General features: G+C 42.5%; 1 protein-coding gene across 1 annotated transcript; it reads left to right on the top strand.

Moving 5' to 3' along the window:
- Nucleotides 1-557: 557 nt before the first annotated feature.
- IPO8 (importin 8) lies at nucleotides 558-26,123 on the top strand (the record flags this gene model as incomplete). Its single annotated transcript, XM_081958701.1, has 13 exons — nucleotides 558-759; nucleotides 8,876-8,957; nucleotides 10,356-10,512; nucleotides 11,860-12,018; nucleotides 13,184-13,340; nucleotides 14,543-14,632; nucleotides 15,369-15,463; nucleotides 15,764-15,848; nucleotides 17,015-17,149; nucleotides 21,154-21,253; nucleotides 22,780-22,856; nucleotides 24,203-24,319; nucleotides 26,046-26,123. Coding segments are annotated over exons 1-13 (1,416 nt in total), but the record flags the coding sequence as incomplete, so codon positions are not given.
- Nucleotides 26,124-26,128: the final 5 nt, after the last annotated feature.

The raw sequence follows: 26,128 nt of genomic DNA, 5'->3' as shown, positions 1-26,128 counted from the left end.
AAGCATGAGTCCGTTGCCCGGCTTCTGAATTTTTGATCACATGATCACGGGGATGCTACAAAGATAACTGAAAAAATGGTCCTAAGTCACTTTTTTTCATTGCCCTTGTAACTTGGAACGCTCAATAAATGAAGTGGTGTAAGTTGAGGATTATCTGAATTTATATTTGCTTAATTTATATAATATATAAATATATATTTTATATTATATTAAGAATTCTATTCTATTGAGAATTCTATCTGTTTAGGGCAGGGGTGTCCAAACTTGGGAACTTTAAAACTTGTGGACTTCAACACAAGTTTTAAAGTTCCCAAGTTTGGACACCCCTGGTTTAGGGAAAGGCGAGATAAGAGAAAGCCTGAGTTTCCCTTCAGGGAACTACGATCCACTCTCTCTCTCTCTCTCTCTCTCCCCCGCAGCGACCAGCTCCTCGCACCGGGCACCCAATTTCTTTCCGTACAGCAACATGGCGCCCAACGTACGCGCGCCGCGAGAACGGCGAACTGGGGTGGGTGGGAGGGAGGTGGGCGCGCCGAAGCCGCAAAGTTTCGTCTTCGCGACAGTTTGGCTATCGTAAACCGGTGAATGGCTCCCGTGTAGCCAAAGGGGGGGAAGGAGGGAGCCGGCGAGCGTGTGCGGCGGCTGCTGTCCTTCCCGTTGAGGCGCGGAGAGATCATGGATCCCAACCGAATTATCCAGGCGCTCAAAGGCACCATCGACCCCAAGCTGCGCCTGGCGGCCGAGAATGAGCTCAACCAGGTAAGTCCGCGATGGGCTCGGGCCTCGGCCCGGCGGGGGGGAAGGGGCTCCGGATGGTCTCGGTCTAGATCCGCCGCCAGCCTCGTCCCCTTCTGACGGAGCGCCTGTCATTGCTTCTTGCCGACGCCTCGGAGGAGAAAGCCCGCCTTAATTCCCGATCTACAGCCCCGTAGGTTACCTCCGGCGGTTGTGTGAATCCAAGTTAGTTTAGGGTGTTCCGTGTTTCAGGCGCATCCAGAAGGTCCACATCTTGTCGCTTTCAGCATAGGCAACGTTGTGCAAAGGGGCACAAAAGCAACGGGAAACACTAAAAGCTGAAGAAATGCAGGCAACAGATGAATAGAATGGAATGGAATAGAATAGAATAGAATGGAAAGGAAAGGAATAGGAGCGAATAGGAATAGAATAAGAAGGGACGGGAATGGAATAGGAATAGAATAGAATAGGAATAGGAAAGAATAGGAATAGAATAGAATTGGAATGGAATGGAATGGAAAGCAATAGGAATAGAATAAGAAGGGAATGGAATAGGAATAGGAAAGAATAGGAATAGAATAAGAAGGGACGGGAATGGAATAGGAATAGAATAGAATAGGAATGGAATAGGAATAGGAAAGAATAGGAATAGAATAGAATTGGAATGGAATGGAAAGCAATAGGAATAGAATAAGAAGGGAAGGGAATAGGAATAGGAAAGAATAGGAATAGAATAAGAAGGGAATGGAATAGGAATAGGAAAGAATAGGAATAGAATAAGAAGGGAAGGGAATAGGAATAGGAAAGAATAGGAATAGAATAGAATTGGAATGGAATAGGAAAAGGAAAAGGAAATGGAAAGAATAGGAATAGAATAAGAATAGAATAGGAATTGAATTGAATTGAATTCTTTATTGGCAAATGCGATTGGACACACAAGAAATCTGTCTTTGGTGCAGATGCTCTCAGTGTACATAAAAAGACAAGATACATTAATCAAGAATCATAAGGTACAACACTTAATGATAGTCATAGGGTACAAATAAGCAATCAGGAAACAATCAATAGCAATATAAATCGTAAGGACACAAGCAACAAAGTTACAGCCCTGCACTCATAAGTGGGAGGAGATGAGAAGAAGAGAAACTATAGTATAGTCTTTATTGTTATTGTACAAAAGCAATACAACAAAATTGGTTATGCAATAGTATAAATCTGGTTCAACCCCCCCCCCCCAAATTTCTCCCTGCTGCCTGTGTCACCTTTTTTTCTTTAAACTTCTTATCCAGGGCCGCCGAGAGGATTATTAAGTGCTGGAATAGGACTAGTATGGGTCCCCTCCCCTACACATGGACACATAAATCAATAATATCCTAATTGTACATTTACAATGCACAGCGTTTTTGAGCTCCAGATTTTGGAGACGCCATTTCATAACCATTCGTAAACTGAAATGAAATATAAAATATATTCATAAACAAAATGAAATTAAACTTACAAACTTAAATAAGTAATGAAATTAAAATTCAATAAATTACATAAATAACGGTTTGCTGAGTTTCAGTTTGAGAAAGGTTATGTCAAACAAGGCTGCAAGGCGGTTTTGCTATACGCACAAAGTATAGAGTTCGAAGTATATATCCAATATTGTTTTTCTTTTTAAAAATTTGGTTTTGTAATTGTTTTTTAAAAATCCCCTTCATGGGCCCCCTTTGAGCTCCATGCGCCCAGAACAATGTACCGGCTGCACCCCCCTCTCCTCAGGCCTGTTCTTATCTTTCACATTTTCAGGATTTTATCTGTTCCTGTCTATCACAGCTTTCTTTCCCCCCCCCCCTCCCTAATATATTTAGTGGGCAGTTCAATCAGGGTTCACCTCTTTCTGTAACCGCCTGATACCAGTCATGGGTTCCTGTATTCATTTCTCATTTATTCAGTGCCCATTTGTGTATAGTTTACTCATTTTGCCAGTTATACTTCTTCTTCCTGTTCCCACTGCATTTCCGTTATATTAAGGGTTTGTTTCGTCTGACTACCCAACTCTCATTTCTGTATAAGAAAATGGATAGAAACAGACTTCTTTGTTGTTGCTTTCTTTAAAAAAAAACATTCCTCACAGCAGATTACATAATATGCATTTTCTGCCACCATTTAAGCATCCTAAAATTTCTCAAGCCATTCCCGCCTTCGTTAAACATTCTACCAAGGTACACACACAATTGCATGTATTTACTCTAACTTGTTGCTGTTTACGTTACATTCATTTTCCCTACGTTTTCTCAAACCTTTGTCTTTCAACTAAGGAGGTTCATGTTGCAGCATGCAATCCAATGGTATGCTGTAAATCATTCATGTTCTTAGTGAACATGTTCACATTCATGTTCTTGTTATAGACTGTTTACAAAAATATACGGGTATCTCTTACATCTTGATCTATCATCATCATCATCATCCTAGCCCAGTGTTGGCGAACCTTTTTGGCACTGAGTTGCTGAAACGGGAGAGTGTGCAGAAAACCGGAAGAGCAGCAGCCCGATGCGCATGCGTGCGCTGGAAAGACGATCTTCCAGTTTACAGCGTGCGCATGCCCAGCCTGTTAGTCTTTGCAGTGGCATATGCACCAGAAACCGGAAGTCCAGCCTCCTGGTGTGCATGTGCTTGCTGGGAAGATGATCTTATGGTTTACGGGGTGCGCATGCTTATGTGCCTGAAGACCAGGTGGCCGGTGCTCACACGCATGTCAGAAACAGGAAGATCATCTTCCCAACGCGCACATGCGCACCGGGCAGCTGCTCTTCTGGTTTCTGGTGCTCCCGCGTGCATGAAGACCAGTTGGCCGGCGCACCATAACCTGGAAGAGCAACAGGTGACGGCTCGTGTGCCTGGAGAGATGCCACTTCCGGCACGTGTGCCATAGGTTTGCCATCACGGTCCTAGCCATTGTCTACCCATGGCAGGACGAAGGCCTCTTCCACATGTTTCAAACCAATACGGTCTTGAGCTTTTCTTTGCCAGTTGGGCCCGCAATACTTGCTGATGTTGTTACTCCACCTTGTTTTAGGCCTCGTTTGTGGATCGTTTTTATCGACTGGACTCCATTCTATGACTGCCTTAGTTCACCTGCTTCTTGCTATGTGACCAGCCCATTTCCATTTCAGTTCTTTTACTCTTTTGAGGGCATTGCATATTTTCATTGGTTCTCTAATCCATATGCAGGTTTTTCTAGTTTGTCTTGTGGTGCCAAGCACGTATTTTTCCATGGCTCTTTGCACCACTGGTAGATTTTGTACTGATTGTGAGGTTAGTGTCCATGTTTCGTTGGCATATGCTAGACTAGGTAGCACACCATATTGATGTATAAAAACAATAAACAATAAACAACCATCCATCCATCAATTTCTTTACTCTCTGCTTAGAGTTGAACCATTCAATAATCATTCCATTTATTCTCAGAAATTGGTTTATTTTCTTCATACATTGCCATTATTACATTCAACAATCAATCTCCATCTCCATATTCATGCAAAACTTTCCATAATTCAGATCTGTTCACATGATCAACAAGTTATTTCCCTCACATTCATATACGACCTGCTGAAAAACAAAAACCTGGCCTGACATAAAGCAGGACTCTATTTCCCAAAGTTTGTTCATTGATATGATATTTATGGGAGCCTTCAATCAGAACTTTGCAATGTTATTTCCAGACATACTTAACAAACTAAATCACTGGTAGTTTTGCATTTACTCTTGTTACCTTTGACTTCGTACTGTATGAGGGAACTTGTAACATCATCCTTTCTGTTGTCAAATATAGCTGCCTCACCTGCACACCAAATATCGCATAGCTGCTTCATAAGTTGGGTACACCAATAGTTTAATATTTCACCTGTTAATTTCTCCAGCCTTACAAGGGTTTGTCATAGCATTTACAAGTTCCTTCTCATTTTTTTCCCCCTGGGGCACAAATATTTATGGTCTTTGATTCAGTTCTACTCTTTGATACAGGGGCTGCAGTCCCTGGGCTGCAGATTGTCACTGGTCTGCGGCCCACTAAGAACTGGTCGTGCAAGTGAGCGAAACCCCATCCGCGCATGTGCAAGATCTAGGCAGTGTGAGAAACCATATCCTCTGGAAACCATGGAAAGACCGCCTTCCATGGAACTGGTCCCTGGCACCCAAAAAGTTGGGAGCCACTGCTTTGACATATTTGTATAATTTCCAGCCAGTTCTGAAGTATAACATACAACTATCACCCATCTCTGGACTCCTCTTCCAACCTAGATGGCAGCATAAAGCAATATAAAATTTATATTGTTCATATTAAACCTGCACCTTTGTTTCTCCCACTTTTCATGCCTAAAATTACTCCTTACTGTTCTAGGACTTTTAGATACTGAAGCGTCTCAGTTTTGCACTTTTAGACATTGTCAAATATTTTTCGTTTTCTTCTGTCTTTCTTTCTGGTTGGCCTTTGAAAACAGGGCTGTATTTATCCTCAAATATATGTTGCCCTGAATATTTAATGCTGTAGAATACATTAAATTAATGCAAAGGTGTGATAGATATCTGCATGGACCGAATGTGCCTTTAGTATGTTACAGCTCCAATTGTTTAGTTTTATCAATCAAATAATGAAATGTATTGTTTTAAACCTCCTTTTTTCTTACGTTTGGCCTGTTATTAAAATTGCTAAAGCATCTTTTCCATCTTGTGGTATATATAGTTGCACACAGCCTATTATGTGGCATATAAACCCAGGGAGTAATATCTACACTTATACGCCAGTGGTGGGTTCCGGATCCCGTTGCAACTGGTAAGGTGCAACAGGGCTGGGCGTCCACCGCATGAATGCGTGCAGCACACGCGTGCACAAGCGCAGTGCGTGCATGCGTACTTACTGCCTGCGACACTCCGCGACACCTTCACTCCAGCTGCTCAGTGGAGCGCAGGCGCCGTATGCTCCCTGCACATGTGCAGAAGCGCCGAAGAGCTCAAATACCGGTAAGGAGGGCGGACAGGTGGTCCCTCTGGAACACCATACCGAAACGGTATCCGGTGTTCCTGGCAGGCACTGGTACGCCTGTACCGGGTGTACATGTCGTAACCCAACACTTCTACGCTAACCTTGTCTCAGATCAGAATGTCTGGCCTTAGTTGATTCTTGAATGACTCCAGAGCTATAGATTAGACTGGAATTTATTTTAACCCTTAAAAAAGATAGTGGCCAATTATTTTTCTATTGTCATAAAAGTTGCATGGACACTGGCATGTTCATGAAGTCAGCAGGAGTCAAGGTTGACTCACAGAAAACTTTAGTTTGTAGTATGTGTGGGGTGCTGTCCAGGAGAACCTAGTGCTGATGCATTGACATGTCTTTTAGGTTTCCGTTGTGTATAATTTCATTTTGCAGAGCAACTTGCATGATGGCAACTTGAAGAATTACCGTATTTTTCAGAATATAAGACACACCAAGATTTCAAAGAGCCAAATTTTTTTAAAAAAGTTTTTGCACTCTGCAGACCTCCCCAAAACAGCCCATTTTTTCCACGAAAACAGGCCCATTTTTGGTTTAAAAAAAGGGGGGGCATGCGTAGCCTTTAGGAGGTTTATAGAGTGCTCCTGGTGCTGGGGGAGGGCAAAAATGAGCAAAATAACTGCCTGTTTTTCACTCATTTTTGCCCTCCCCATCCCCCAGGAGCACTCTGGAAGCCTCCTAAAGGTTGTGCACGGCCATTTTTGCAAAGCGGGCGGGATTTCGGGAGGCTAAAAATGCTGTATTCAGTGTATAAGACACACCCAGATTTTCACCCTCTTTTTTGAGGGAAAAAGGTGCGTCTTACACTCCGAAAAATAACTGAGTTGAGCATCTCCAAGAATTGCCAGTATCATTGTCTTCTGGGAAAACAAGGGCCTTGTTTTAGACAATACGATATTCTAAACACAATTGGTTTAGCACATTGCATCAAAAGATATTTAGATTATAATAAGATAAAGTAAATGAGAGTGAAATATCCTCTACAATACAATTGGTCATTTGTCCCATAGGAATAAATTAAAATTGAAACTGAAATAGTATAAAACTTACATTCAATCTCCCTTATTGAATTTCAAGCTAAAATAACTTGGTTGACATAGTTTGGGTTGTTTATACTGTAGATAGAGAAACTTACAGATAGTAAATAATGTATTCCATTAGCGCTATAAATTATATATCAAATTAACGTATGAATGCTAAAATCCAGTTTTTGGATGCGGCTCTATTCCATGCATGGTTGTAGTGCAGGAATGTTTCCAGTTGGAATTAAATTCTTTGTCATACCGTAGATTTTCTTGCCCATATTTCAATACTTGTACCTGCTTTATCTGTGCCGTCTATTTATTACATTCTTTCAAAAGTATATATAATAATAAAATAGAAAATAAAGAAGAAGAAGAAAAGAAGAAAAAATAGAATAAGACTGGATGACCTATTCCAGTGATGGCAATCGTTTTACTGCTCGAGTGTCAAAAGAGTGTGCGCCTGCGATGGCACGCATGTGCATGCCCACACCCATAATACAATGCCCTTCCCCCAAGCATGCGCATGCAACACACACACACACACACACACACCGCCTCTCCCCCCCCCCCCCCTGGCACGCATGTGCACAGGCCTCATTGAAGCCTCTGGACTTCTGGTAGGCCTCTTGGACTGTTTTTCGCCTTCCCCAGGCTTCAGGAAAGCCTTTGGAACCTGTGGAGAGTAAAAAAAATGGGCCCAACAGGTCTACCAGAAGTTTGGAAATGAACTTCCGGTTTTCCTGTTGGGCCATGTCTTGCCCTTCACTAGGCCTTAAGAATGCCTCCTGATATAGGGCAATGCCTCGCGTGCCCTCAGATATGGCTGAGATATGCAACCTGTGCCATGCGTGTCATAGGTTCGCCATCACGAACCTATTCTCTGAGAGATCTAGTGATATTTGAATTTGCTCCTAACTGGAAGGCAGGAGATTTATTTTAATAAATAAATTTATTTATCTATTTTAATATCCCGCCGTTCTACCTTTTAATATGCTCCATTTGTTTTCATTTAGAAAAAGCTAGCTTAGTTTGTACTTGGCAAAACACTCATGGACCGATTTTTGCAATGTTAAGAAAGTATTTTTTGCTGAACGGTGACAATCCAGATTTTCTGTTAGATGCCTTTGAGCCAAGACCTTCTCCGGGGGCTTAGGATCTGAATACATAAATTCAGCCTAGAGCTTCATGTTATCCATTACATATACATAATTACATGCTGTCTAAAGTAAATCGATGAAGACACGCAAACTTTAAATCCGTAGCAGTTTTAAGTTTATGACTCCCTCGGGCCCCCTTCTACGATTACATGCATTCCAAAAATGGCCTCTTGTGACCATCAAAGCAGAACTTTCAAAGGGGGACTTTGCCAAATGGATTTGGCTCAGTGTAGTTTCCCCCCCCCCCCTATGGCTTCCCAGATTATCTGCACCTGGTTGTAGAAAGCGCCAGCCGACCAAGTGAAGCGGCTCTGCATGCAGTTCTGAGACATCTGTGTCCAACTTTGCAGAAGATCTGATGAACCATTCCTAGCCCCATCCTTAAAATGAGACAAAATTGGATTGGAAATGAGGGGTTTTAAGGGTGGGAATTGTAATAGTTTGCTTCCTGGTACCTTCCCTCTTTTGCTCCTTTCTTTATTAATGAACCAGCACCAGCCATGTGCCTCACCCATTAAACCATTCTGCTGTTGAATTTCAAGGGGATGCTTGAGGGCTACATGTAGAGTTGGGTTGTTGATTCCTGTTGTATAACCAATTTTGTTGCATTTAAGCACAATGACAATAAAGATTATACTTATACTTATATAAGATGAAAACAGACAATATCAAATGAATGTTTTAGTATTAAAAAGTGTTGCGGTTATTAACAGATTGGATATTAAATTCCTGACTTGCTTTGGAGACCTCCACAGCAAAAGGTAGCAGAATTGCTTCTTAATCTTAAAACCACACGGTCTTTGTTGAGTCTAACTCAATTATTTTTCAATGGGAGAGTGATGCTTAATTCTCTGAAGTACGTAAGACTCCTTAATACTGCTATCTATACTTTGCTGATTAACCTTTTATGTCCCTTTCAGTCCTACAAGATAATAAACTTTGCTCCCAGTCTGCTACAAATCATTGTTTCTGATCAAGTGGAATTCCCAGTCAGGCAAGCAGGTAGGTGAATTCTGCAGCTTGCCTCTTATTTATTATGTTTAGAACTGAGTGGCTAGTAAACAAACCAGTGGTGGGTTCCTACTGGTTCAGCCCAGTTCAGCCCAACCGGGAGTAGCTTGGCGGCCTGAGTCGCTGGAAGTGGCAGCGACCCAGGCCTGCCACGCCCCTGAACTGGTTCTCCCATAGGAGAGATCTTGGGTTTTGACATCTTGGTTTTTGCTTCTGCTCATGTGCAGAGCAATTTTAGTTGCACTGCGCATGCACGCCCGTGTAAAGCGCCCCTGAGCAAACCGGCAGTAGTGTCTGCTGGAACCCACCCCTGAAACAAACTGAAATTATACTTTTAAAAACTTGTCTGTCTGTCTATCTACCTACCTACCTGTCCACCTACCTATTTTCAATTTATGCTGTCTGACTTCAAATGACTTCAGGCAGTTTAAAGGTAAAGGTAAAGGTTCCCCTCGCAAATATGTGCTAATCATTCCCTCTAGGGGGCTCATCTCCATTTAAAAGCCGAAGAGCCAGCACTGTCCAAAGATGTCTCCATGGCCATATGGCCACCATGACTAAATGCCGAATGTACACGAAACGCTGTTATCTTCCCACCAAAGGTGGTTCCTATTTTTCTACTTGCATGTTTACAGGCTTTCGTGCTGCTAGGTTGGCAGAAGCTGGGACAAGTAACGGGAGATCACTCCGTTACGCGACACTAGGGATTCAAACTGCCAAACTACTGACCTTTCTGATCGACAAGCTCATCATCTTAGCTACTGAGCCACCCTTTCTACAGTTTCATCTTAGCCACTGAGCCAGCCCTTTCTACAGTTTACAATGAATCAAACAATCTAAAAACTATATAAATAAGACACCACAAAATAGAAAAGCAGGGACTTTGAAAAAAGAACAAAATGGTGAACCCTGTAGAAACATCCAGAACATCCTACCATCATCCAACAGAGGGGCTGAAGGCACCCTAGTCCAGGGTCTGGGAAATCAACTTTATGGGTTTTGTGATAGAGTATTTATGGCCCTCTGGAAGGCCAACAGTATGAGAGCTATCTTGATCCCAAGGGATACCTCAGTCCATGCAACAAAGAAAGCTCATTTTAGGGGTATGAATTATCTGAAAATGGAAATGCCATTTTTGATTATTATTGCTACTGGTAGATCTATACTTTATGTATTGGGTTATCCTTTTCTAAATGGCATCTGCATTTTGGGAATTTCATTACCAGGATTTAAGTTCCTAGTTTCTTGCATGCCATTGGTCTTGAATTGTTATTCTTTTTACAGGTGGCCCGAACTCTTGTTTAAAGCTAGATTTATCAATAGCTGTTTTTATGCATGTCTCTCTCCCTCTCCTTCTCTCCCCTCCTTTACCTTGTTCTTTAAATACAGCTGCTATTTACTTGAAAAACATGGTGACACAATATTGGCCAGACAGAGAGCCCCCGCCAGGGGAGGTGATATTTCCATTCAATATTCATGAAAATGATCGTCAGCAGATTCGGGATAATATTGTAGAAGGAATTATTCGTTCTCCAGACTTAGTGAGGTATGTCAAGGTTCACGCTGGGACAGGCCCCAGAATGGCCTGAATTTTACACCAAGGAAAACAGATGCTCCTTCTTAGAATAAAGTGAGCAGATTTAAATAACTCAAATAGATGCTTATTCAGCAGAGTGTTGTTTTGAAAAATAGTATTTTGAAGGGGCATCAGATTATAAAAGCATATCGTGAGCCAAAGGATTCACTTCTGAAATCGTGCTTATGTGGAAGTGTATTCCAGAACTTTTTCTAAATGAGACGATAGGAACAATTTTTGTAGAAGTCTAGGTAGAGAAGTGCTGGGATAGAAAAAGGGAAGAGCATAAATTCAGTTCTTAAAATATGCCTCGTGCCTTTTATGACATCAGGGCAAAATTATTTTCCAGATAAAACTAGGAGAGTAGAAATTTAAAATACCTTGTTGTACAAAATACTGCAAATAATTCAGGAAATACCTTAAGACTTCAGAATTGTACATCCAACATATATTATAAAATCAGAGTTGGAAATAACGAAGAGGTCATCTATTCCAACCACATGCATTCTGCAAGATTCACTACACCATCCCCAATAGATAATTATCCAGCTTATATTTGAAACCTCCAGTTTCAAGCACAGAGTATCCTGGGTTTGGAAAAGTTTATCTGTTTCTGGATTGTATAAGTGAGAATGTTATCTGAAACCTTGGAAATCTTACTGTTGTTATTTCCAAAGCAATTTATAGTTGTACATCTTGACTTTTGTGTCTGGTGAATATTAATTTGAATATATTATTTGTTATTTAATAAGTATAGGAGCAGAGAGAAAAAAGGAGGGATCCTTTCTCTACAATTACATCTCGTGTTGATTTTTTTTTGGGGGGGGCTATCCTTTAAAATAGGACCCTAACTACGGGGCCACAGTCCACTACCAGACTGTGGCCCCTTTGGAACTGGGCCACGGAAGCACAGGTGAGCGTGAGCACATGTGCAGCTCCACTTGCGCGAGCGTGCATGCGTGTGAAATTCCATGTGCACAAGTGATGCCCATGTGTGCCTGCCACTCTCGCAAGTGGAGCTGCGCCATGCTTGGCCCGCCACTCATGTGGAACTACCCTCTCTCTTCTCCCGCTCCCCTCCCCCCCCCCCCCCGGTTGGTCCGTAAAGCTGGAAAGGTTGGGGACTGCTGCTTTAAAAGCATTTTGATACTTCTTTTTTCAGAAGAATTTGCTGATAGCTCTTATTAGAGGAAAAAGATGCATGCATTGTCCTGGTATAGTGTAATTCAGGAGTTGATGAAGCAGGTCCTTTACTAGACCCTCTTTCTGTTTTTGCCTTCACTCCATCCTTTCTCAAGCTGTTTTTCTCCCACCCAGAGCCCAGCTGACAATGTGCCTTCGTGCTATTATTAAGCATGACTTCCCAGGTCACTGGACAGCAGTGGTGGACAAGATTGGGTATTACCTGCAGTCGTCCAATAGCGGAAGCTGGCTTGGAAGCCTCCTGTGCCTGTACCAATTGGTAAAAACCTATGAGTAAGTGGATCTTCCTCAAGGAGAAGGTGCCTTTCCTAACCGTCTAGAAATAACCTCCTAGTTCCCTGATGGCGAACCTATGTGACACATGCACAGGTAGCACATGGAGCCATTTCTTAGGGCATGAGAGTGTTGCTTGTCAGCTCCAGGGCGCATGCACGTGCTGGCCAGCTGATTTTTGGGCATTTTTCACCCTCCGGAGGCTTCCTTAAAGCCTCCGGAGGATGAAAAACTGCCCAACGCGCAAACCAGAAGTTCGGGAATGGACTTCCTGTTTGCGTGTTGGGCTGTTTCCAGGCCTTGAGTGTTAAACTCAAGGCCTGGAAGATGGATCTGACCTGCAGGATGCTTAGATCTGGCCCATGTGGGTGCCCTGGAAACAGCAAAGGACTGGCCTACAGTGCCCCTGCCAGAGAAAATGGACTGATTGGAATGTGGCCCTCCCAAGCTCCGTTTTCATTGGCAGAGGCTTACAGGAGGCTATCTCAGCCAAAAATGGAGCTCAGGAGCCCATTTTCTCTGGCAGAGTGCTCGGGCCACCACAGGCACCCCCGATACGAGTGACGTTGAGCTGGCCATGCCCACCCCTAAGGTCAAACACAACCCTGATGCAGCCCTCAGTGAAATCGAGTATGAAACCCCTGATGTAAACATATACAGGTGGAGACTGGAAGGTACAGAGAAAAGTATTTAAGTTGGGAAAGATTCCTCACACAAAGTAAAATAAGGGATGAATGAGAATCCAATTCCTGGAAATACAAACTTTCCCCTTTCTACCTACAATGGATTTTCTCCAGGTAAATTTGGGAAAGTTTGATCACCCAAATAATGAGAGATCAAATGAAATGGGTGACTCAGTTGTAAGTTTCTGTTTCGGACCGGCAAGCTCATATCTTTTTATTTACTCTGAGGCTGTGTTCCAAAACGCCGCTGATCTGGGGTGCTAAAAAAAATGGTTAAAATGACCTCTAGTGTGCTGCACTAGGAAAATTAAAATAGCTTCTCCTTTCTGTTTTATTTGGATTTTTTGTATTGTCCGGTGGAGATGAGAGAAGGATTACAACCTTCTCTCATCTCCACAGATTTTTTTAAAATCAAAACGAAGCCAAATGCAACAAGAGTAAACTTTACTCCTGAAATGTGTTCTGTCTGTTTCCTTCCATAGATATAAGAAAGCTGAGGAACGAGATCCTCTCATTGCCGCAATGCAAATATTCTTGCCTCGAATTCAGCAGCAAATGATCCAGCTTCTTCCTGACCACTCCCATTATTCTGTGCTCCTTCAGAAACAGATCTTAAAAATTTTCTATGCACTCGTTCAGGTATGGACCTGTATACTGAAAGCAGCAACAGTATGAAGAATTCCCAAAATGCAAGAACCCCTTTTTAGAATTGTGACCCACAAATGCATATTTTGAAGTATGCATTTATTGATTTCAGGGCAGCCACTTTCAAACCCGTGTGCTTAATTTTTAGATGTACGGTGTTTGATTTAAAAATGTAATAAGATTGTAGCTTATTTATTTACTTTTTAGATTTTTATCTAATTTTTATCATGCCTTAAATAACTCAGGGCAGCGAACATACTTAGTATTCCTTCCTCCTCCTTTATTACCCTACAACAACCCTGTGAGGTGGGCCGGGCCCATTTTTGGCGAAAGCAGGCCGTGTGGAGCATTGCAGAGTGCTTCTGGGGGCCTGGGAGGACAAAAACGTGACACTTGGAGCGCTTGGGAGCCCAAAAATGGGCCCATTTTGGTGAAAACGGGCTGTGCAGAGTACTGCAGAATGCTTCTGGGGGCCGGGGAGGGTGAAAACACAACATGCAGAGGGTTCAGGACAGTGGTGGGTTCCAGGCAGTACGGCCCAGTTCGGGTGTACCGGTGGTAGCTGGGAGCAGCGGCCCCATTCTGGAACGGTGGCTCGTTTGACCTACCCGCCTACCCGCATTGCTTACCACTTTTTGATGCAAACGGGCCAATTGCGCATGCACACACAGCGTGCAGCGCCTGCACGACCTCCACCGAGCAGCTGAGTGTTGCTGGGCAGTGGCATGCGCATGTGCGCACAGCGCGCATGCTTGACAAGGATGCCCGGCCCGTTACAGCGTACTGGTTGCGATGGGATCCGGAACCCACTACTAGTTCGGGAAGCCAAAAAGCGCCATATTCGGTCTATGAGATGCACCTTAATTTTCACCCACTTTTGGGGGGGGGGGGAAAGATGAGTCTTATACTCCGAAAAATACGCTATGTGTAACTATTAGCTCACTCTCATAACAAAAAAGCAAATTCCAAGCCTTTTAGCACAGAAAAACATTGAGATGATAACTGGCTGTTTCCAATGGCTATCATAGTACATAGCTTTCCAAGACAACAAAGAAATAGTCTATGGCAGGTATTGCAGCTTCCAGTTAATACATTCTCTAAATACTGTCTGTATATTTTGTAATATACAGTCAGGGACTGTATATTTTACGTATTCAACAATATTGATATTTTCTTTTTCCTCCTCTTAACTTCAGTACGCTTTGCCACTTCAGCTGGTGAATAACCAAACGATGACTCAGTGGATGGAGATTTTCCGGACTGTCATTGACAGAAATGTGCCTCCTGTAAGGTTTACATTACTGGACAGCTTTAATATTCTTTGAGCGCATTGGCAAAAAGGGAAGTTCAGGTTGAGGAACATTTTTATCCAACTATACGGAGGGCGTGTTCAGCTTCTGCCGTGTTCTTGTACTTTAAAAGAAGGAAGTGGAGCCATAGCTCACACTCCCTTGCTTTTCACTCAGCAAGAATATCATGTATGAAAAGCAAAGCAGTTCAAAATCTAGGTATGTTAAATTGTGGGTCTGACTAAGGCAGGGGTGGAAATCAGTCGGTTTGGACCGGTTTGTGCAAACCGGTTCTTATGATTTTGCACAGTTCGGAGAACTGGTAAAATCAACCATCGGCTAGCCCCACCCACCTTGCTCTGCCCCACCTCGCCCTGCTCTATATATTATCTTCCTTTCGCCACATGGTTGAAGATATATTATCTTCCCTTCGCCTTGCGGGAATGGAGCTGAGTGTTTACTGGCCAGATGCCCTACCTGTCGCCAATGCGGAATTTTATTCAGCAGATATATTCTCATTGTGCCCAGAGAGAAATATCTGCCTCTACCTAGGATCGAACCCACAGCCTCCTGATTGTGAGGCGAGAGCTCCACCTCTAGGCCACCGCACCACTCAGGTATCTAAATGCTATTGCTAAACTGTGTCTAGAGACTACGAAGGCTGTAGATTCTTCTTATCATGCTCCATTGATGTTAACTGCATTGATGGCTGATAGTTCTTTCCTTTGGTTAGGAAACTCTGCAGGTTGATGAAGATGACCGGCCAGAATTGGTGTGGTGGAAATGTAAGAAGTGGGCTTTTCGGATTGTTGCTCGTCTTTTTGAAAGGTTATTATGCTAATAACAAAGAATGACATTACTAAATCCTGTTTTGGCATGTTTATAATGTTTCCAAATTGTAAATGTTTTTTTAAAAAATGGCCCCAAGTATCAGCAAATCTCCTCCCTCCTCTATCGGGCTATAAAAATGTGGCGATTTTAATGGAATTTGTGCATTCCTTTTGCCATAAAAATGGCCTTTAATTGCATGAGGGAAAATTAATGGGAAGTTTAATGATAGTGAGGTATACATTAGTATGTTTTTATAAAGTAATATATTGATGTTCTTTTGCTTTGACACTTTTAAAGGTATGGTAGTCCTGGAAATGTAACAAAAGAATATTTTGAATTTTCTGAATTCTTCTTGAAAACCTATGCTGCGGGAATCCAGCAGGTAAAGGCTTGTCTTATTTTGTGAAATAACATGGCAATATGGTAGCAAGCATTTTAACTTGCTCTTTTGTAGCATACACTGAAGACATTGTTAGGTAGAAGAGTAAATGATTACACCACTTGGATAAGCCTCGGATAAGAGGGTGTGGAAGAAAACTGATCATATCCTATAAAACTGTTGTTATAGTTTTATCCTATAAAACTGTTGTCAAACTGTTGTGTTGGATAATGAGGTTGCTTGTGTTCTCTTAGTCAAAACAACCTACATTTTAGTATTTAGAACCCATTAAAAGCTCCTAATTTGACTGAAACATCATTTAATCAGAAAGTTTTATTGCGGGAAGCAATGTTTGTAGCTCTCATCTCTGAGATATCAGTTAGTTGACTGTTTGGAGGTCAACTGATTTGGCCAGTAGTTTCCAGCTGATGAAACGGGAGCGCGCACAGGGGGGAGCAGCAAAAACCCGAAGAGCAGCTCCCCAGGGCACATGCGGGGGCGCCAGAAAAGCAATTCCCCAGTGTGCGTGCGCATGCTAAGCTTTGAGCTTCTGGTTTCTGGCGTGCACATGCGCGCTGGTCACCTGGTCTTCCGGTTTCTGACACGCATGCACACGCAAATACCAGCTGGCTGGCGCACATGTGTGCGCCGGAAACTGGAAGCTCAGCTTCCTGGTGTGCGCATGTGCACCAGGGAGCTGCTCTTCCGGTTTCCAGTGCTTCTGCAGACCAGCTGCGCATGCGAATCCGGAAGACCAACAGATGATGGCTAGCATGCCCGGAGAGATGGCTCTGCATGCCACTTCCGGCACACGTGCCATTGGTTCACCATCACAGGAATAGGCTGTATATTATTACAGAAATCTTCTTTAAAGGATTTCATGTTCATTCAGGAAATTGTTAAAGGATCAATGCCCTCCTTAGGAGTCTAGGAAAGCCCAGAGTCTAGGAAAGCCCAGAGTACATCCGCTGGCTGGGGAATTCTGGGAGTTGAAGTCCACACATCTTCAAGTTGACAAGGTTGAGAAACACTGATCTAGGGTGTGAGAAATACATTAGCTTTTATTCTTTGCTTAAAACGATTGTGCAGATTTTTATTTTCAGTACTTCAAACATGATGGGTCAATGTTGCGTTCTGATGATGTCACAATGCCTTCAACTTTCCTTTAGGTACTCCTAAAAATCTTGGATCAATACAGGCAGAAAGACTATGTAGCGCCACGTGTCCTTCAACAAACATTAAACTACCTGAACCAGGGAGTCCACCACTGTATCACCTGGAAGCAGATGAAGCCCCATATGCAGGTCAGTGTAAAGAGTAGCAATTTCAGCCTGTGGGTAAACTCTGAAAACATGAGTTAGAACTTGTATGATGATTTCAAAATTGAGGTAACAATTGAGAAAGTCATAACTGTAATGGAAACACAGCCGCGGGAACAAAGATCGCATATTTCCCCCAACCATCTGCGTCTTCTTTTACCGACCTCAAAACGATGGAAGGCTGATTCAACCTTGAGCCAGTCAGGATTGAACTCTTAGCAGTAGGCAGAGTTAGACTGCAATACTGCATTCTAGCCACTGCATCATCGTGGCTCAGATGATCAATTAATTACACAGTTGTTTCATTTGCCTGTATTTCTTTCTTACACAGTGCCTGTAAGGTCAATTTCCAGAAATAGTCATGTTTCATCTACAAGAGATTGCATCGAGTGTAAGGCTGTTACCTAGTGAATCTTTTCTTTTGCCATTTATCCCCCCCACGTCGTTATGTAAAAGGTGCGATATGATTCACTGTGGTGCTAATCCCCACAAATAGTACAAATTGTGCTAGAACTATTATTGCCTTTTCGGTCACGATGTGCCAAGGTGGGTAGTCAACTTGGCTTTAGCATTCCAAACCCGTTTCTAAATGGGTAGAGAATAGCACATCCTTGTATGAAGGAACTATTGTAGAAGGAAACATGGAGTGGGATGTAGCAATCACCATCCTCTCCCAGGCATTAAAACTCCTCCATCTAATGGAAAGATTCATCTGAAGTCCTAAACTACTACTGTATTTTTCGGAGTATAAGACGCACCAAGGTTTTGAAGAGGCAAATTTTTTAAAAAAGGTAGGTAGGTAGATAGATAGAGGGATAGAGAGGGAGAGAAGGAAAGAGAAATACAGTAGGTAGGTAGGTAGAGAGAGAGTAGGTAGGTAGGTAAATAAAGGGATAGATAGAGAAATATATATATAGAGAGAAATACAGTAGATAGGGAGAGAGAGAGTGTGTGTAGGTAGGTAGAGGGATAGAGAGAAATGGAAAGAGATAGAGAAATACAGTAGATAGATAGGGAGAGAGTAGGTAGGTAGGTAGATAGAGGGATAGAGAGAGAGAAATACAGTAGATAGGGAGAGAGAGTGTGTGTATAGGTAGGTGGGTAGAGGGATAGAGAGAAATAGAAAAGAGAGAAATACAGTAGATAGGTAGGGAAAGAGAGTAGGTAGGTAGATAGAGGGATAGAGAGAGAGAGAGAAATACAGTAGGTAGGTAGGGAGAGAGAGAGCAGGTAAGTAGATAGATGTTTCCAGGTGTATTTATCCATGTGCTGGAGAAGGAAATCGCTGACAAACCTTAAGCCTTTGTTTCTGCTGGCACAGCACTTGATCAATGTAATTCTCATCAGTTAAAGAGCTTTCCAAAAGGAAAAAAAAAGTTTTTGCACTCTGCAAACCTCCGAAAAACGACCCGTTTTTTGGGAAAATCCCCCCTTTTTTTTCAAATAAAAGGCATGAATAGCCTTGGGGGGACTTACAGAGTGTTCCTGGCGGGTGGGGGTGGGGGCAAAAAAGAGCAAAAAACAGCCTGATTTTCATGAAAACGGGCTTCTTTTTGTCAAACAAATTGCATGCATAGCCTTATGGAGGCTTATAGAGTGTTGCTGGGGGCTGGGGGGGGCAAAAAACCGGCCATTTTTTGCTTATTTCTGCCCTCCCCAGCCCCCAGCAGCTCTCTGAAAGCCTTTATAAGGCTATGCACCGCTATTTTGGTGAAGGGGGTGGAGATTCGTGAGGCAAAAAATGCTGTATTCGATGTATAAGACGCACCCAGATTTTTAGCCTCTTGAGGAAAAAGGGTGCGTCTTATACTCCGAAAAATACGGTAATTCCTGAATCCTGAGATTTTATCAAGTGGAGTTATAGAGCATGAGGTGGCCTACAATCCACAATTTTCCAACCTCAGGAAAAGAAGCAGTTGCTTTAAGGTAGGGGTCGGCAACCTTAAACACTCAAAGAGCCATTTGGACCCGTTTCCCACAGAAAAGAAAACACCGGGAGCCACAAAACGCTTCCGGTGCCTGACTATTTCCGCAGTGGCCACAAACCTAGCATAAGTAGTTGAATTAAACGTTTTCTTCTGAAACTTTTATTGGATTTATCCATGGTTGGCCTACCGAGGGTCAAAAAGCTCAATAAATTGCATACTGGCAGTTGTGACACGTATTTTGAGTGACAGGGAGCCTCAGCAGAGGGATGAAAGAGCCACATGTGGCTCTAGAGCCGCAAGTTGCTGAGCCCTGCTTTAAGGAGATGTGCAGAGAGGCTCCACAGTATGTTTTGTGCAGCTCCAGAGGCTGCATAGCCTTAGCGTTTTCGTTTTTATATTGTCTCTTTCCTAAAATCCTTTATAGATGATATTTCTCCGCACACATAATTTTAGAAATATTCTTTTGGAGAAAAGTGTTATATTTGAGTTGATCAACATTGCCAGTGATTCTCTTTAAGTTTCAATTCATCACTGCAGAATGAGAACAAATGATAAATTTGGCATTTACAATACAATATTTAAAGCATAAAATGTCTTTTTGGTCTTATTGGGAATAACGAGATGACTATTCTCTATTTTTTTTTAATTAGCAGTAAAAATGGATATGTCTTAAATTAGCTTTTTTCTTCTTCCTCTCTGTTAAGTGTTCTCCAACAAGAATGAGAATTCTTAGATTTCTTTCTGGCAGATAGGAGATTCTATTGTATTTCATTCAATAGAGTTTTTTTTTTCTTTTCTCAAGGACCCTATCATGTACCTGGGCAAAATTGAAGGCTGCATAACGTGCACTTTGTTTTCCCATAAGTAAGACACGAAGAGTTTGATGCAGCTCACCTCTCAGATCTTTGGCTTGGGCCTAACTCTTTTGGGAATGAACAAATGTAACCATGATCAATCTGAGTGAACAAGTATCCTTTAATTATATCTCAGCTGGAGAGAAAATAATTGATGCAAGAGTTAGTTTAGCAGTAGCACTTAGACTTCTATACCACTTCATGGTGCTTCGAAGCAGTTTACAGAGTCAGCCTATTAGCCTGGGTCCTCATTTTACTGACCTTGGAAGAATGGAAGGCTGAGTAAACCTTGAGCCCATCAGTTTGGTGTAGTGCAGGAGTTCCCAACCTTTTCTATACCCCGCACCCCTAGAACGCTTTTGATATATTCTCACACCCCTTACAAAAGTAAATAATTATATGCATATGCACTATAATTTAGAAACTTCTAAACCCAGGTTTTCACACACTCTGGAATATTGTCTCACACCCCCAGTTGGGAACCCCTGGTCTAGTGTTAAGGCACCAGACTAAAAAAGCAGAAGAGATCCATCTTAGTCATGAAAGCCAGCTGGGTGACTTTGAGCCAGTTACTCTCTTTCAGACCAACCCATCTCACATCTCAGTTCAGGAGGTCATGATCATCCTCCCTTAAGCATGGAAGCTGTCTAGGTGACTTTGGGCCGCTGGCTGTCTCTTGGCTCAACCCCACCTCATAGAGTTCTAGCTATGGAGAAAATAGAATAGATCAGGGGTCAGCAATCTTAAACACTCAAAGAGCCACAAAGGTCCTAACTTGAAGCTCCCCATTCAATTCTGGAGCACACCGGAAGTCCGATTCCCCCACCATAGAGTCACCTCCTAGTGTGGCATCCTTTTTCCTCTTCCAATCGGAAGTCCTGTTCCCGCATTGGACTTAACCCAAACCCCAACCCACTCTTAAGTCTCTTCCTAGCGCAGCGTCCTTTTTTCCTCTGTCGACCGGAAGTCCAGTTCCTCCAACATAGAGTCTCCTCCTAGCGCAGCATCCTTTTTCTTCAGCCTGTCCTAACTGAAAGCTCTATCAATTGTGGAGCCAACTAGCGACAGGGAGCCGCAGCAGAGGGATGAAAGAGCCACATGCAGCTCCAGAGTCGCGGGTTGCCGACCCCTGGAATAGATAAAAAATATAGGTCGGACAGCAAGCATATTCGGTTACATTTGATTTCCTCTTTGCTTTTCTTGTTAGACTTTATGTGAAGACGTCATCTTTTCTCTGATGTGTTACAAAGATGAGGATGAAGAGCTCTGGCAGGAGGACCCGTATGAGTACATCCGCATTAAATTTGGTAATTTTTATTGGTCAGTTGTCACTGGTATCTGCTCCTGGAAAATGCCTGGTGACGATACACATTGCTGTGCATTTAGGCCAGCCAACACTTGGGGGGTTATTTTGTTTGCACAAAACTGGAGGGGATATTGTACTGTACTGCAGAATGCCTGCATATCTGATTGCTTACGCAGTCCATCCCCCGTCCTAAGCTCCTGTTTTCCCTAACCCTTGTGAACTACGATTGTAGAGAAAAGTGTATTAAAAACGGGAAAGGAAGTTGACAGAAGCAAAATAAGGATATAGTAAAAAGATAAAGACATTTGTTGTGAGTCATTCATCCCCAATAACGATTACTGTATTATAATGATAAACATGCTTGTTTCAGGTGAAGATTATGCCATGGAGAGGTGTTGAAGAATGAAATAATAAAGTATTTGGTTGATGTGTAGAACAATGGCTTTGGCAGTGCAGTGCTGGTCAGGATTTAGACTTCTTTTATGAAGTTCAAAGACGGGCTTTGAAGGTGACCTCAGTGGCTAAGATGCTGAGGTGGCTCAGTGGCTAAGATGCTGAGCTTGTCGATCAGAAAGGTCAGCAGTTCAGCGGTTCGAATTCCTAGCGCCACGTAACGGAATGAGCTCCTGTTACTTGTCCCAGCTTCTGCCAACCTAGCAGTTCGAAAGCCTGTAAAAATGCAAGTAGAAAAATAGAAACCACCTTTGGTGGGAAGGTAACAGAGTTCCATGCACCTTCGGCATTTAGTCATGCCGGCCACAGGCCACAGAGATGTCTTTAGGCAGCGCTGGCTCTTCAGTTTTGAAACGGAGATGAGCACCGCCCCCTAGAGTCTAGCACATATGTGCAAGGGGAACCTTTACCATTACCTTTATGAAGTTCAAGGTAACCTACTAAAAGCTTGAAGAGAATCAAACTTTATTGTGGTTAATTGATTCCAACATATCTTATTTAACATCAGATTTCTTGAACAAAAGTTCAAGAACTGTTTTCTGTTAATAACAACTTGTTTGCACATGGCTATTTTCTCACTTCATTCCAATATTGAATATAAAAGTATAGGTGTACGTCACTATACTAAGAATTAGTTACTATACTAAGAATTAGTTAATTTATTGAGTGTGGGGGTAGAAGAAAGTCTTATTTTTCAATGATGGAAAGACCGACTTCATATTTACCATTTTATACTATTGACATATAATTGTTTCTATTTATGAATTGGCTATTAATTGAGGCTGGGGGAAAAAAAGTAATCAGTGTTTATTGCATGCATTTAATGATAGGTCTAAAAATGTAATGGAGATTCTTGCCCTTTTAAAACTCTTTTGATTTTGTGTTTTTTGTTCTTTATATTTCTTTTGTTGATTTTTCTTCTTATCCCCTTTGCTTTCTTTTTTATATACTAAAGCAAAAAAAAAGAGCTTCCAGAAAAACCAATTACTAGCCTGTCCATGTTTTGTCACATTTATAATGATTTGTTAAATTGTCAGCAGTTGTGTAATAACATCCTTTTTCAAATTTTTCAAGATGTGTTTGAGGATTACGCATCCCCTACAACAGCAGCCCAGATTCTTCTGTACACCGCGGCAAAAAAACGAAAAGAGGTACGTCTCATAATTTTATCAAAATGGGATGGCTTTTTAAATTGTCAAATAGTATTTGTCTGCCTGTTCTTTAACAGCAGTTGTGGCATTTATATTCATATCCTTCCAGTTGTAAAAAAAAAGAAGTATTAAATATATATTTATCTTTAGAACCTCCGAGCTTCAGTATAAGGCTTGTACCATTCCTACAATTGGAATACTATCTTTGTATGTAACTACCATATTTTTTCAGAGTAAAAGAGGCACCGGAGTATAAGACACACCTTAGTTTTGGGGGAGGAAAATAGGGGGGGGGGATTCTGCCTACCAGGTATTCATCTGGCTAGCATCAGCTTCAGCCCATTAGTTCGCTTGCTGGTTTTGAGGTTGGGGACGATGGGAGTTGTGCTTCTAAAGCACAGCTGATGGTCAGAGGGAGCAGCAATTAGAAAAGCAGGCAAAGCATAGAAGATCGCTTAGCTCGTGTTTGGGCTAAAAAACAGCTTCAAAAGCACAGCTGATCCTTGGAGGGAGCTCCAGTGACTAAAGCAGGCAAAGTGGAGAAGGGGTAAGAGAAGGCAGCACCTATTCTGGGTAGCCATTTTGGGCAGCGCACGTCGAGCATTTGGGGACTGAAAGTGCAACGCGCGGGTCCCCAAAACAGAAGCCATTGTCGGTGGCAATGTCTGCAGCCAGGAAGAGGATGCATGGAGGCAAAGAGTAGAGGACGGCGGGTGGGCATTTGGAGTATAAGACGCGCCCAAATTTTCAGCCTCTTTTAGGAGGGGAAAAAGTGTGTTTTATACTCTGAAAAATGTACTAGATTATTTTAAGGTAAGGAATAGGATTGGCTTAAGATCATCTAGGATTTTTATTTTTGTTTTGATACCAGAGTGCAGGCTCACATTTCAAGTGCCATGCGATCCAGCAGGTATTTTTTGGCATCCAAGGACAGCTTTATTAGTTGCTTCTTCTTTTAATTTATTAAGATAGTATAACTAGGAAACTACGTGGAGTATTTTGTATACCCACAGAGCACAGTGGTGTTTCTTCTCCACTCCAATATTGAGATATTAATAGATTTCCCTTGGACTCTGCTAAATGTTTTGACTGTTTTTTGTTTAAATGTAAAAAACACATCTAAGACAATTGTCAGTTTATTTGACCCCATCCCAAGGCAATTTTAGGATTTATATTTTTTTTATTCTGGAAAAAGTACCTTGCTTTCAGAATTTCAGGCTATAAATTAAAATATATATTGTACAATGTGTTTTACTGAAACAATCATCTCTAGGAGTTTAAACTGATCTTAATGTTGGTGACTTTCCTAATGAATTTGCTTGAGGTTTCATTTCTTTACTTCTTAGGTGTTACCAAAAATGATGGCATTTTGTTATCAGATTCTCACTGAGCCCAACATAGACCCTAGAAAGAAAGACGGGGCATTACATGTCATTGGATCACTAGCAGACATCTTGCTGAAGGTAAAGCAATGATGTTGCGTGAAATGCATAATGGTCTTATCTCTAGAGATTTGACACCCGGGATTTGTGATACTTCCAAAAAAAAGCCTTATGAAAGAGCCCACCTGCATAAAGGTGTCCTTGATTAAAAGTGATTATGTAGCTGTCAGGCTGAGCAGAAATCGAGCCTGTTGATTGGACATCCAGGACTTAACGAAAAAAGAGAGGCTTCCGTGATGCTTTGTAGCCTCTGTAAAAATTGCAGGTTGAATTTGTCCACTAGTTGAACAACAAATTCTGCTCCTTGCTACAAGATTGAGTTCATTTTTCTATTTCCCAACCTCCTGCCGGAGGAATCAGTGCTGATAGTAAATGTCTATGTCTGTACCTCGACATTTTAAAGGGCTTCTTGTGTATTTAGTTCATAGTCTGCATGGCATGTGCTGAAGCCATGCAACATTGGGAATCTCCTCAAGCTAATTCTCCTAATTAGGAATTCAGCTTTGGGTTATGCTATGATTGCATACCCTTGTAGAATTCTTAATAATGAGTCATGGCAAAGCCACATACTTTACAAGTACTCATTCCATGTAGGCTTCTGTCCAACTACTCCAGTGATGCTGAACCTATGGCACGCGTGCCACAGGTGGCACGTGGAGCCATTTGTCAGGGCACGTGAGGCGCTGCCCTGTCAGCTGGCCAGCGTGCAAGCGCGCGCTGCCCAGCTGAGTTCACCCTTTTTTATAACCATTTTTCGCCCTCCCCAGGCTCCAGAGGCTTTATAGGAGCTTGGGGAGGGTGAAAAGAGCCTCCCCCGACCCCCCGGAGGCCCTCCGGAGGCTTCATGAGCTTCCCTGACACCTTCGGAGCGCTCAAAACGACCCTCTGAGCAAACCGGAAGTCACTTCTGGTTTGCTCGGAGGGTCGTTTTGAGCGCTCCGAAGGCTTCAGGGACCATCCGGAGGCTTCCCTGATGCCTCCGGAGGGTGTCCGGGGGGGCAGGAGGGGCTGTTTTCGCCCTCCCCAGGCTCCTATAATGCCTCTGGAGTCTGGGGAGGGCGAAAAATGGGGGGGGGTCGCGCCTGTAGTGCGCGCATGCGCACTGCGGGTCACGCATTGCATTATGGGTGTGGCACGCTTGCACACGACCCCCCTGTGCTCCCCCCACTTATGGCACGCGAGCCAAAAAAGGTTCGCCATCGCTGAACTACTCTGTTTAAGAGCCACGGTGGCGCAGTGGGTAGAATGTAGTACTGCAGGCTAATTCTGCTGACTGCTGGCAGCCTGTAATTTGGCAGTTCAAATATCACCAGGCTCAAGGTGGACTCATTCTTCCATCCTTCTGAGTTGGGTAAAATGGGGACCTAGATTGTTGGGGGCAAGGTGCTGATTCTGTAAACCGCTTAGAGAGGGGCTGTAAAAGCACTGTGAGGTGCTATATAAATCTTAAGTACTATTGCTAGTGAATCGATTAGATTACTCCTGTTCATGCTCACGTGGCTAAGCTGATTGCAGGAACAAACATCGTCACTGCATTTTGTTAGACAACCCAAGTAGTGTGATATTTTAAGTTTGAGTAGTTTCAATGTTACGTTTTGGCAGCTACCCTTTTCCTTTGCTGATATCAGGATGTTTTCTAAAAAATTAATTTGAAGCCGGTGTAACCGCTTAAGAATGACATGAGAATATTTATTGTAAAAATGGAGACAAAATCACTTCTTTTTCTGTTAATTATTACCCCTATTAGAAAAGCGTGTTCAAGGATCAGATGGAGTTGATGCTGCAGAATCATGTCTTTCCATTATTCATGTCAAATCTTGGATATTTAAG

This window comes from Natrix helvetica (genome assembly GCF_964273705.1).
Source record: "Natrix helvetica genome assembly, chromosome: 6".
Lineage (NCBI taxonomy): Eukaryota > Metazoa > Chordata > Lepidosauria > Squamata > Natricidae > Natrix > Natrix helvetica.
The sequence above is the reverse complement of the archived record's forward strand: the minus strand, read 5'-3'. Positions and strand labels throughout refer to the sequence as shown.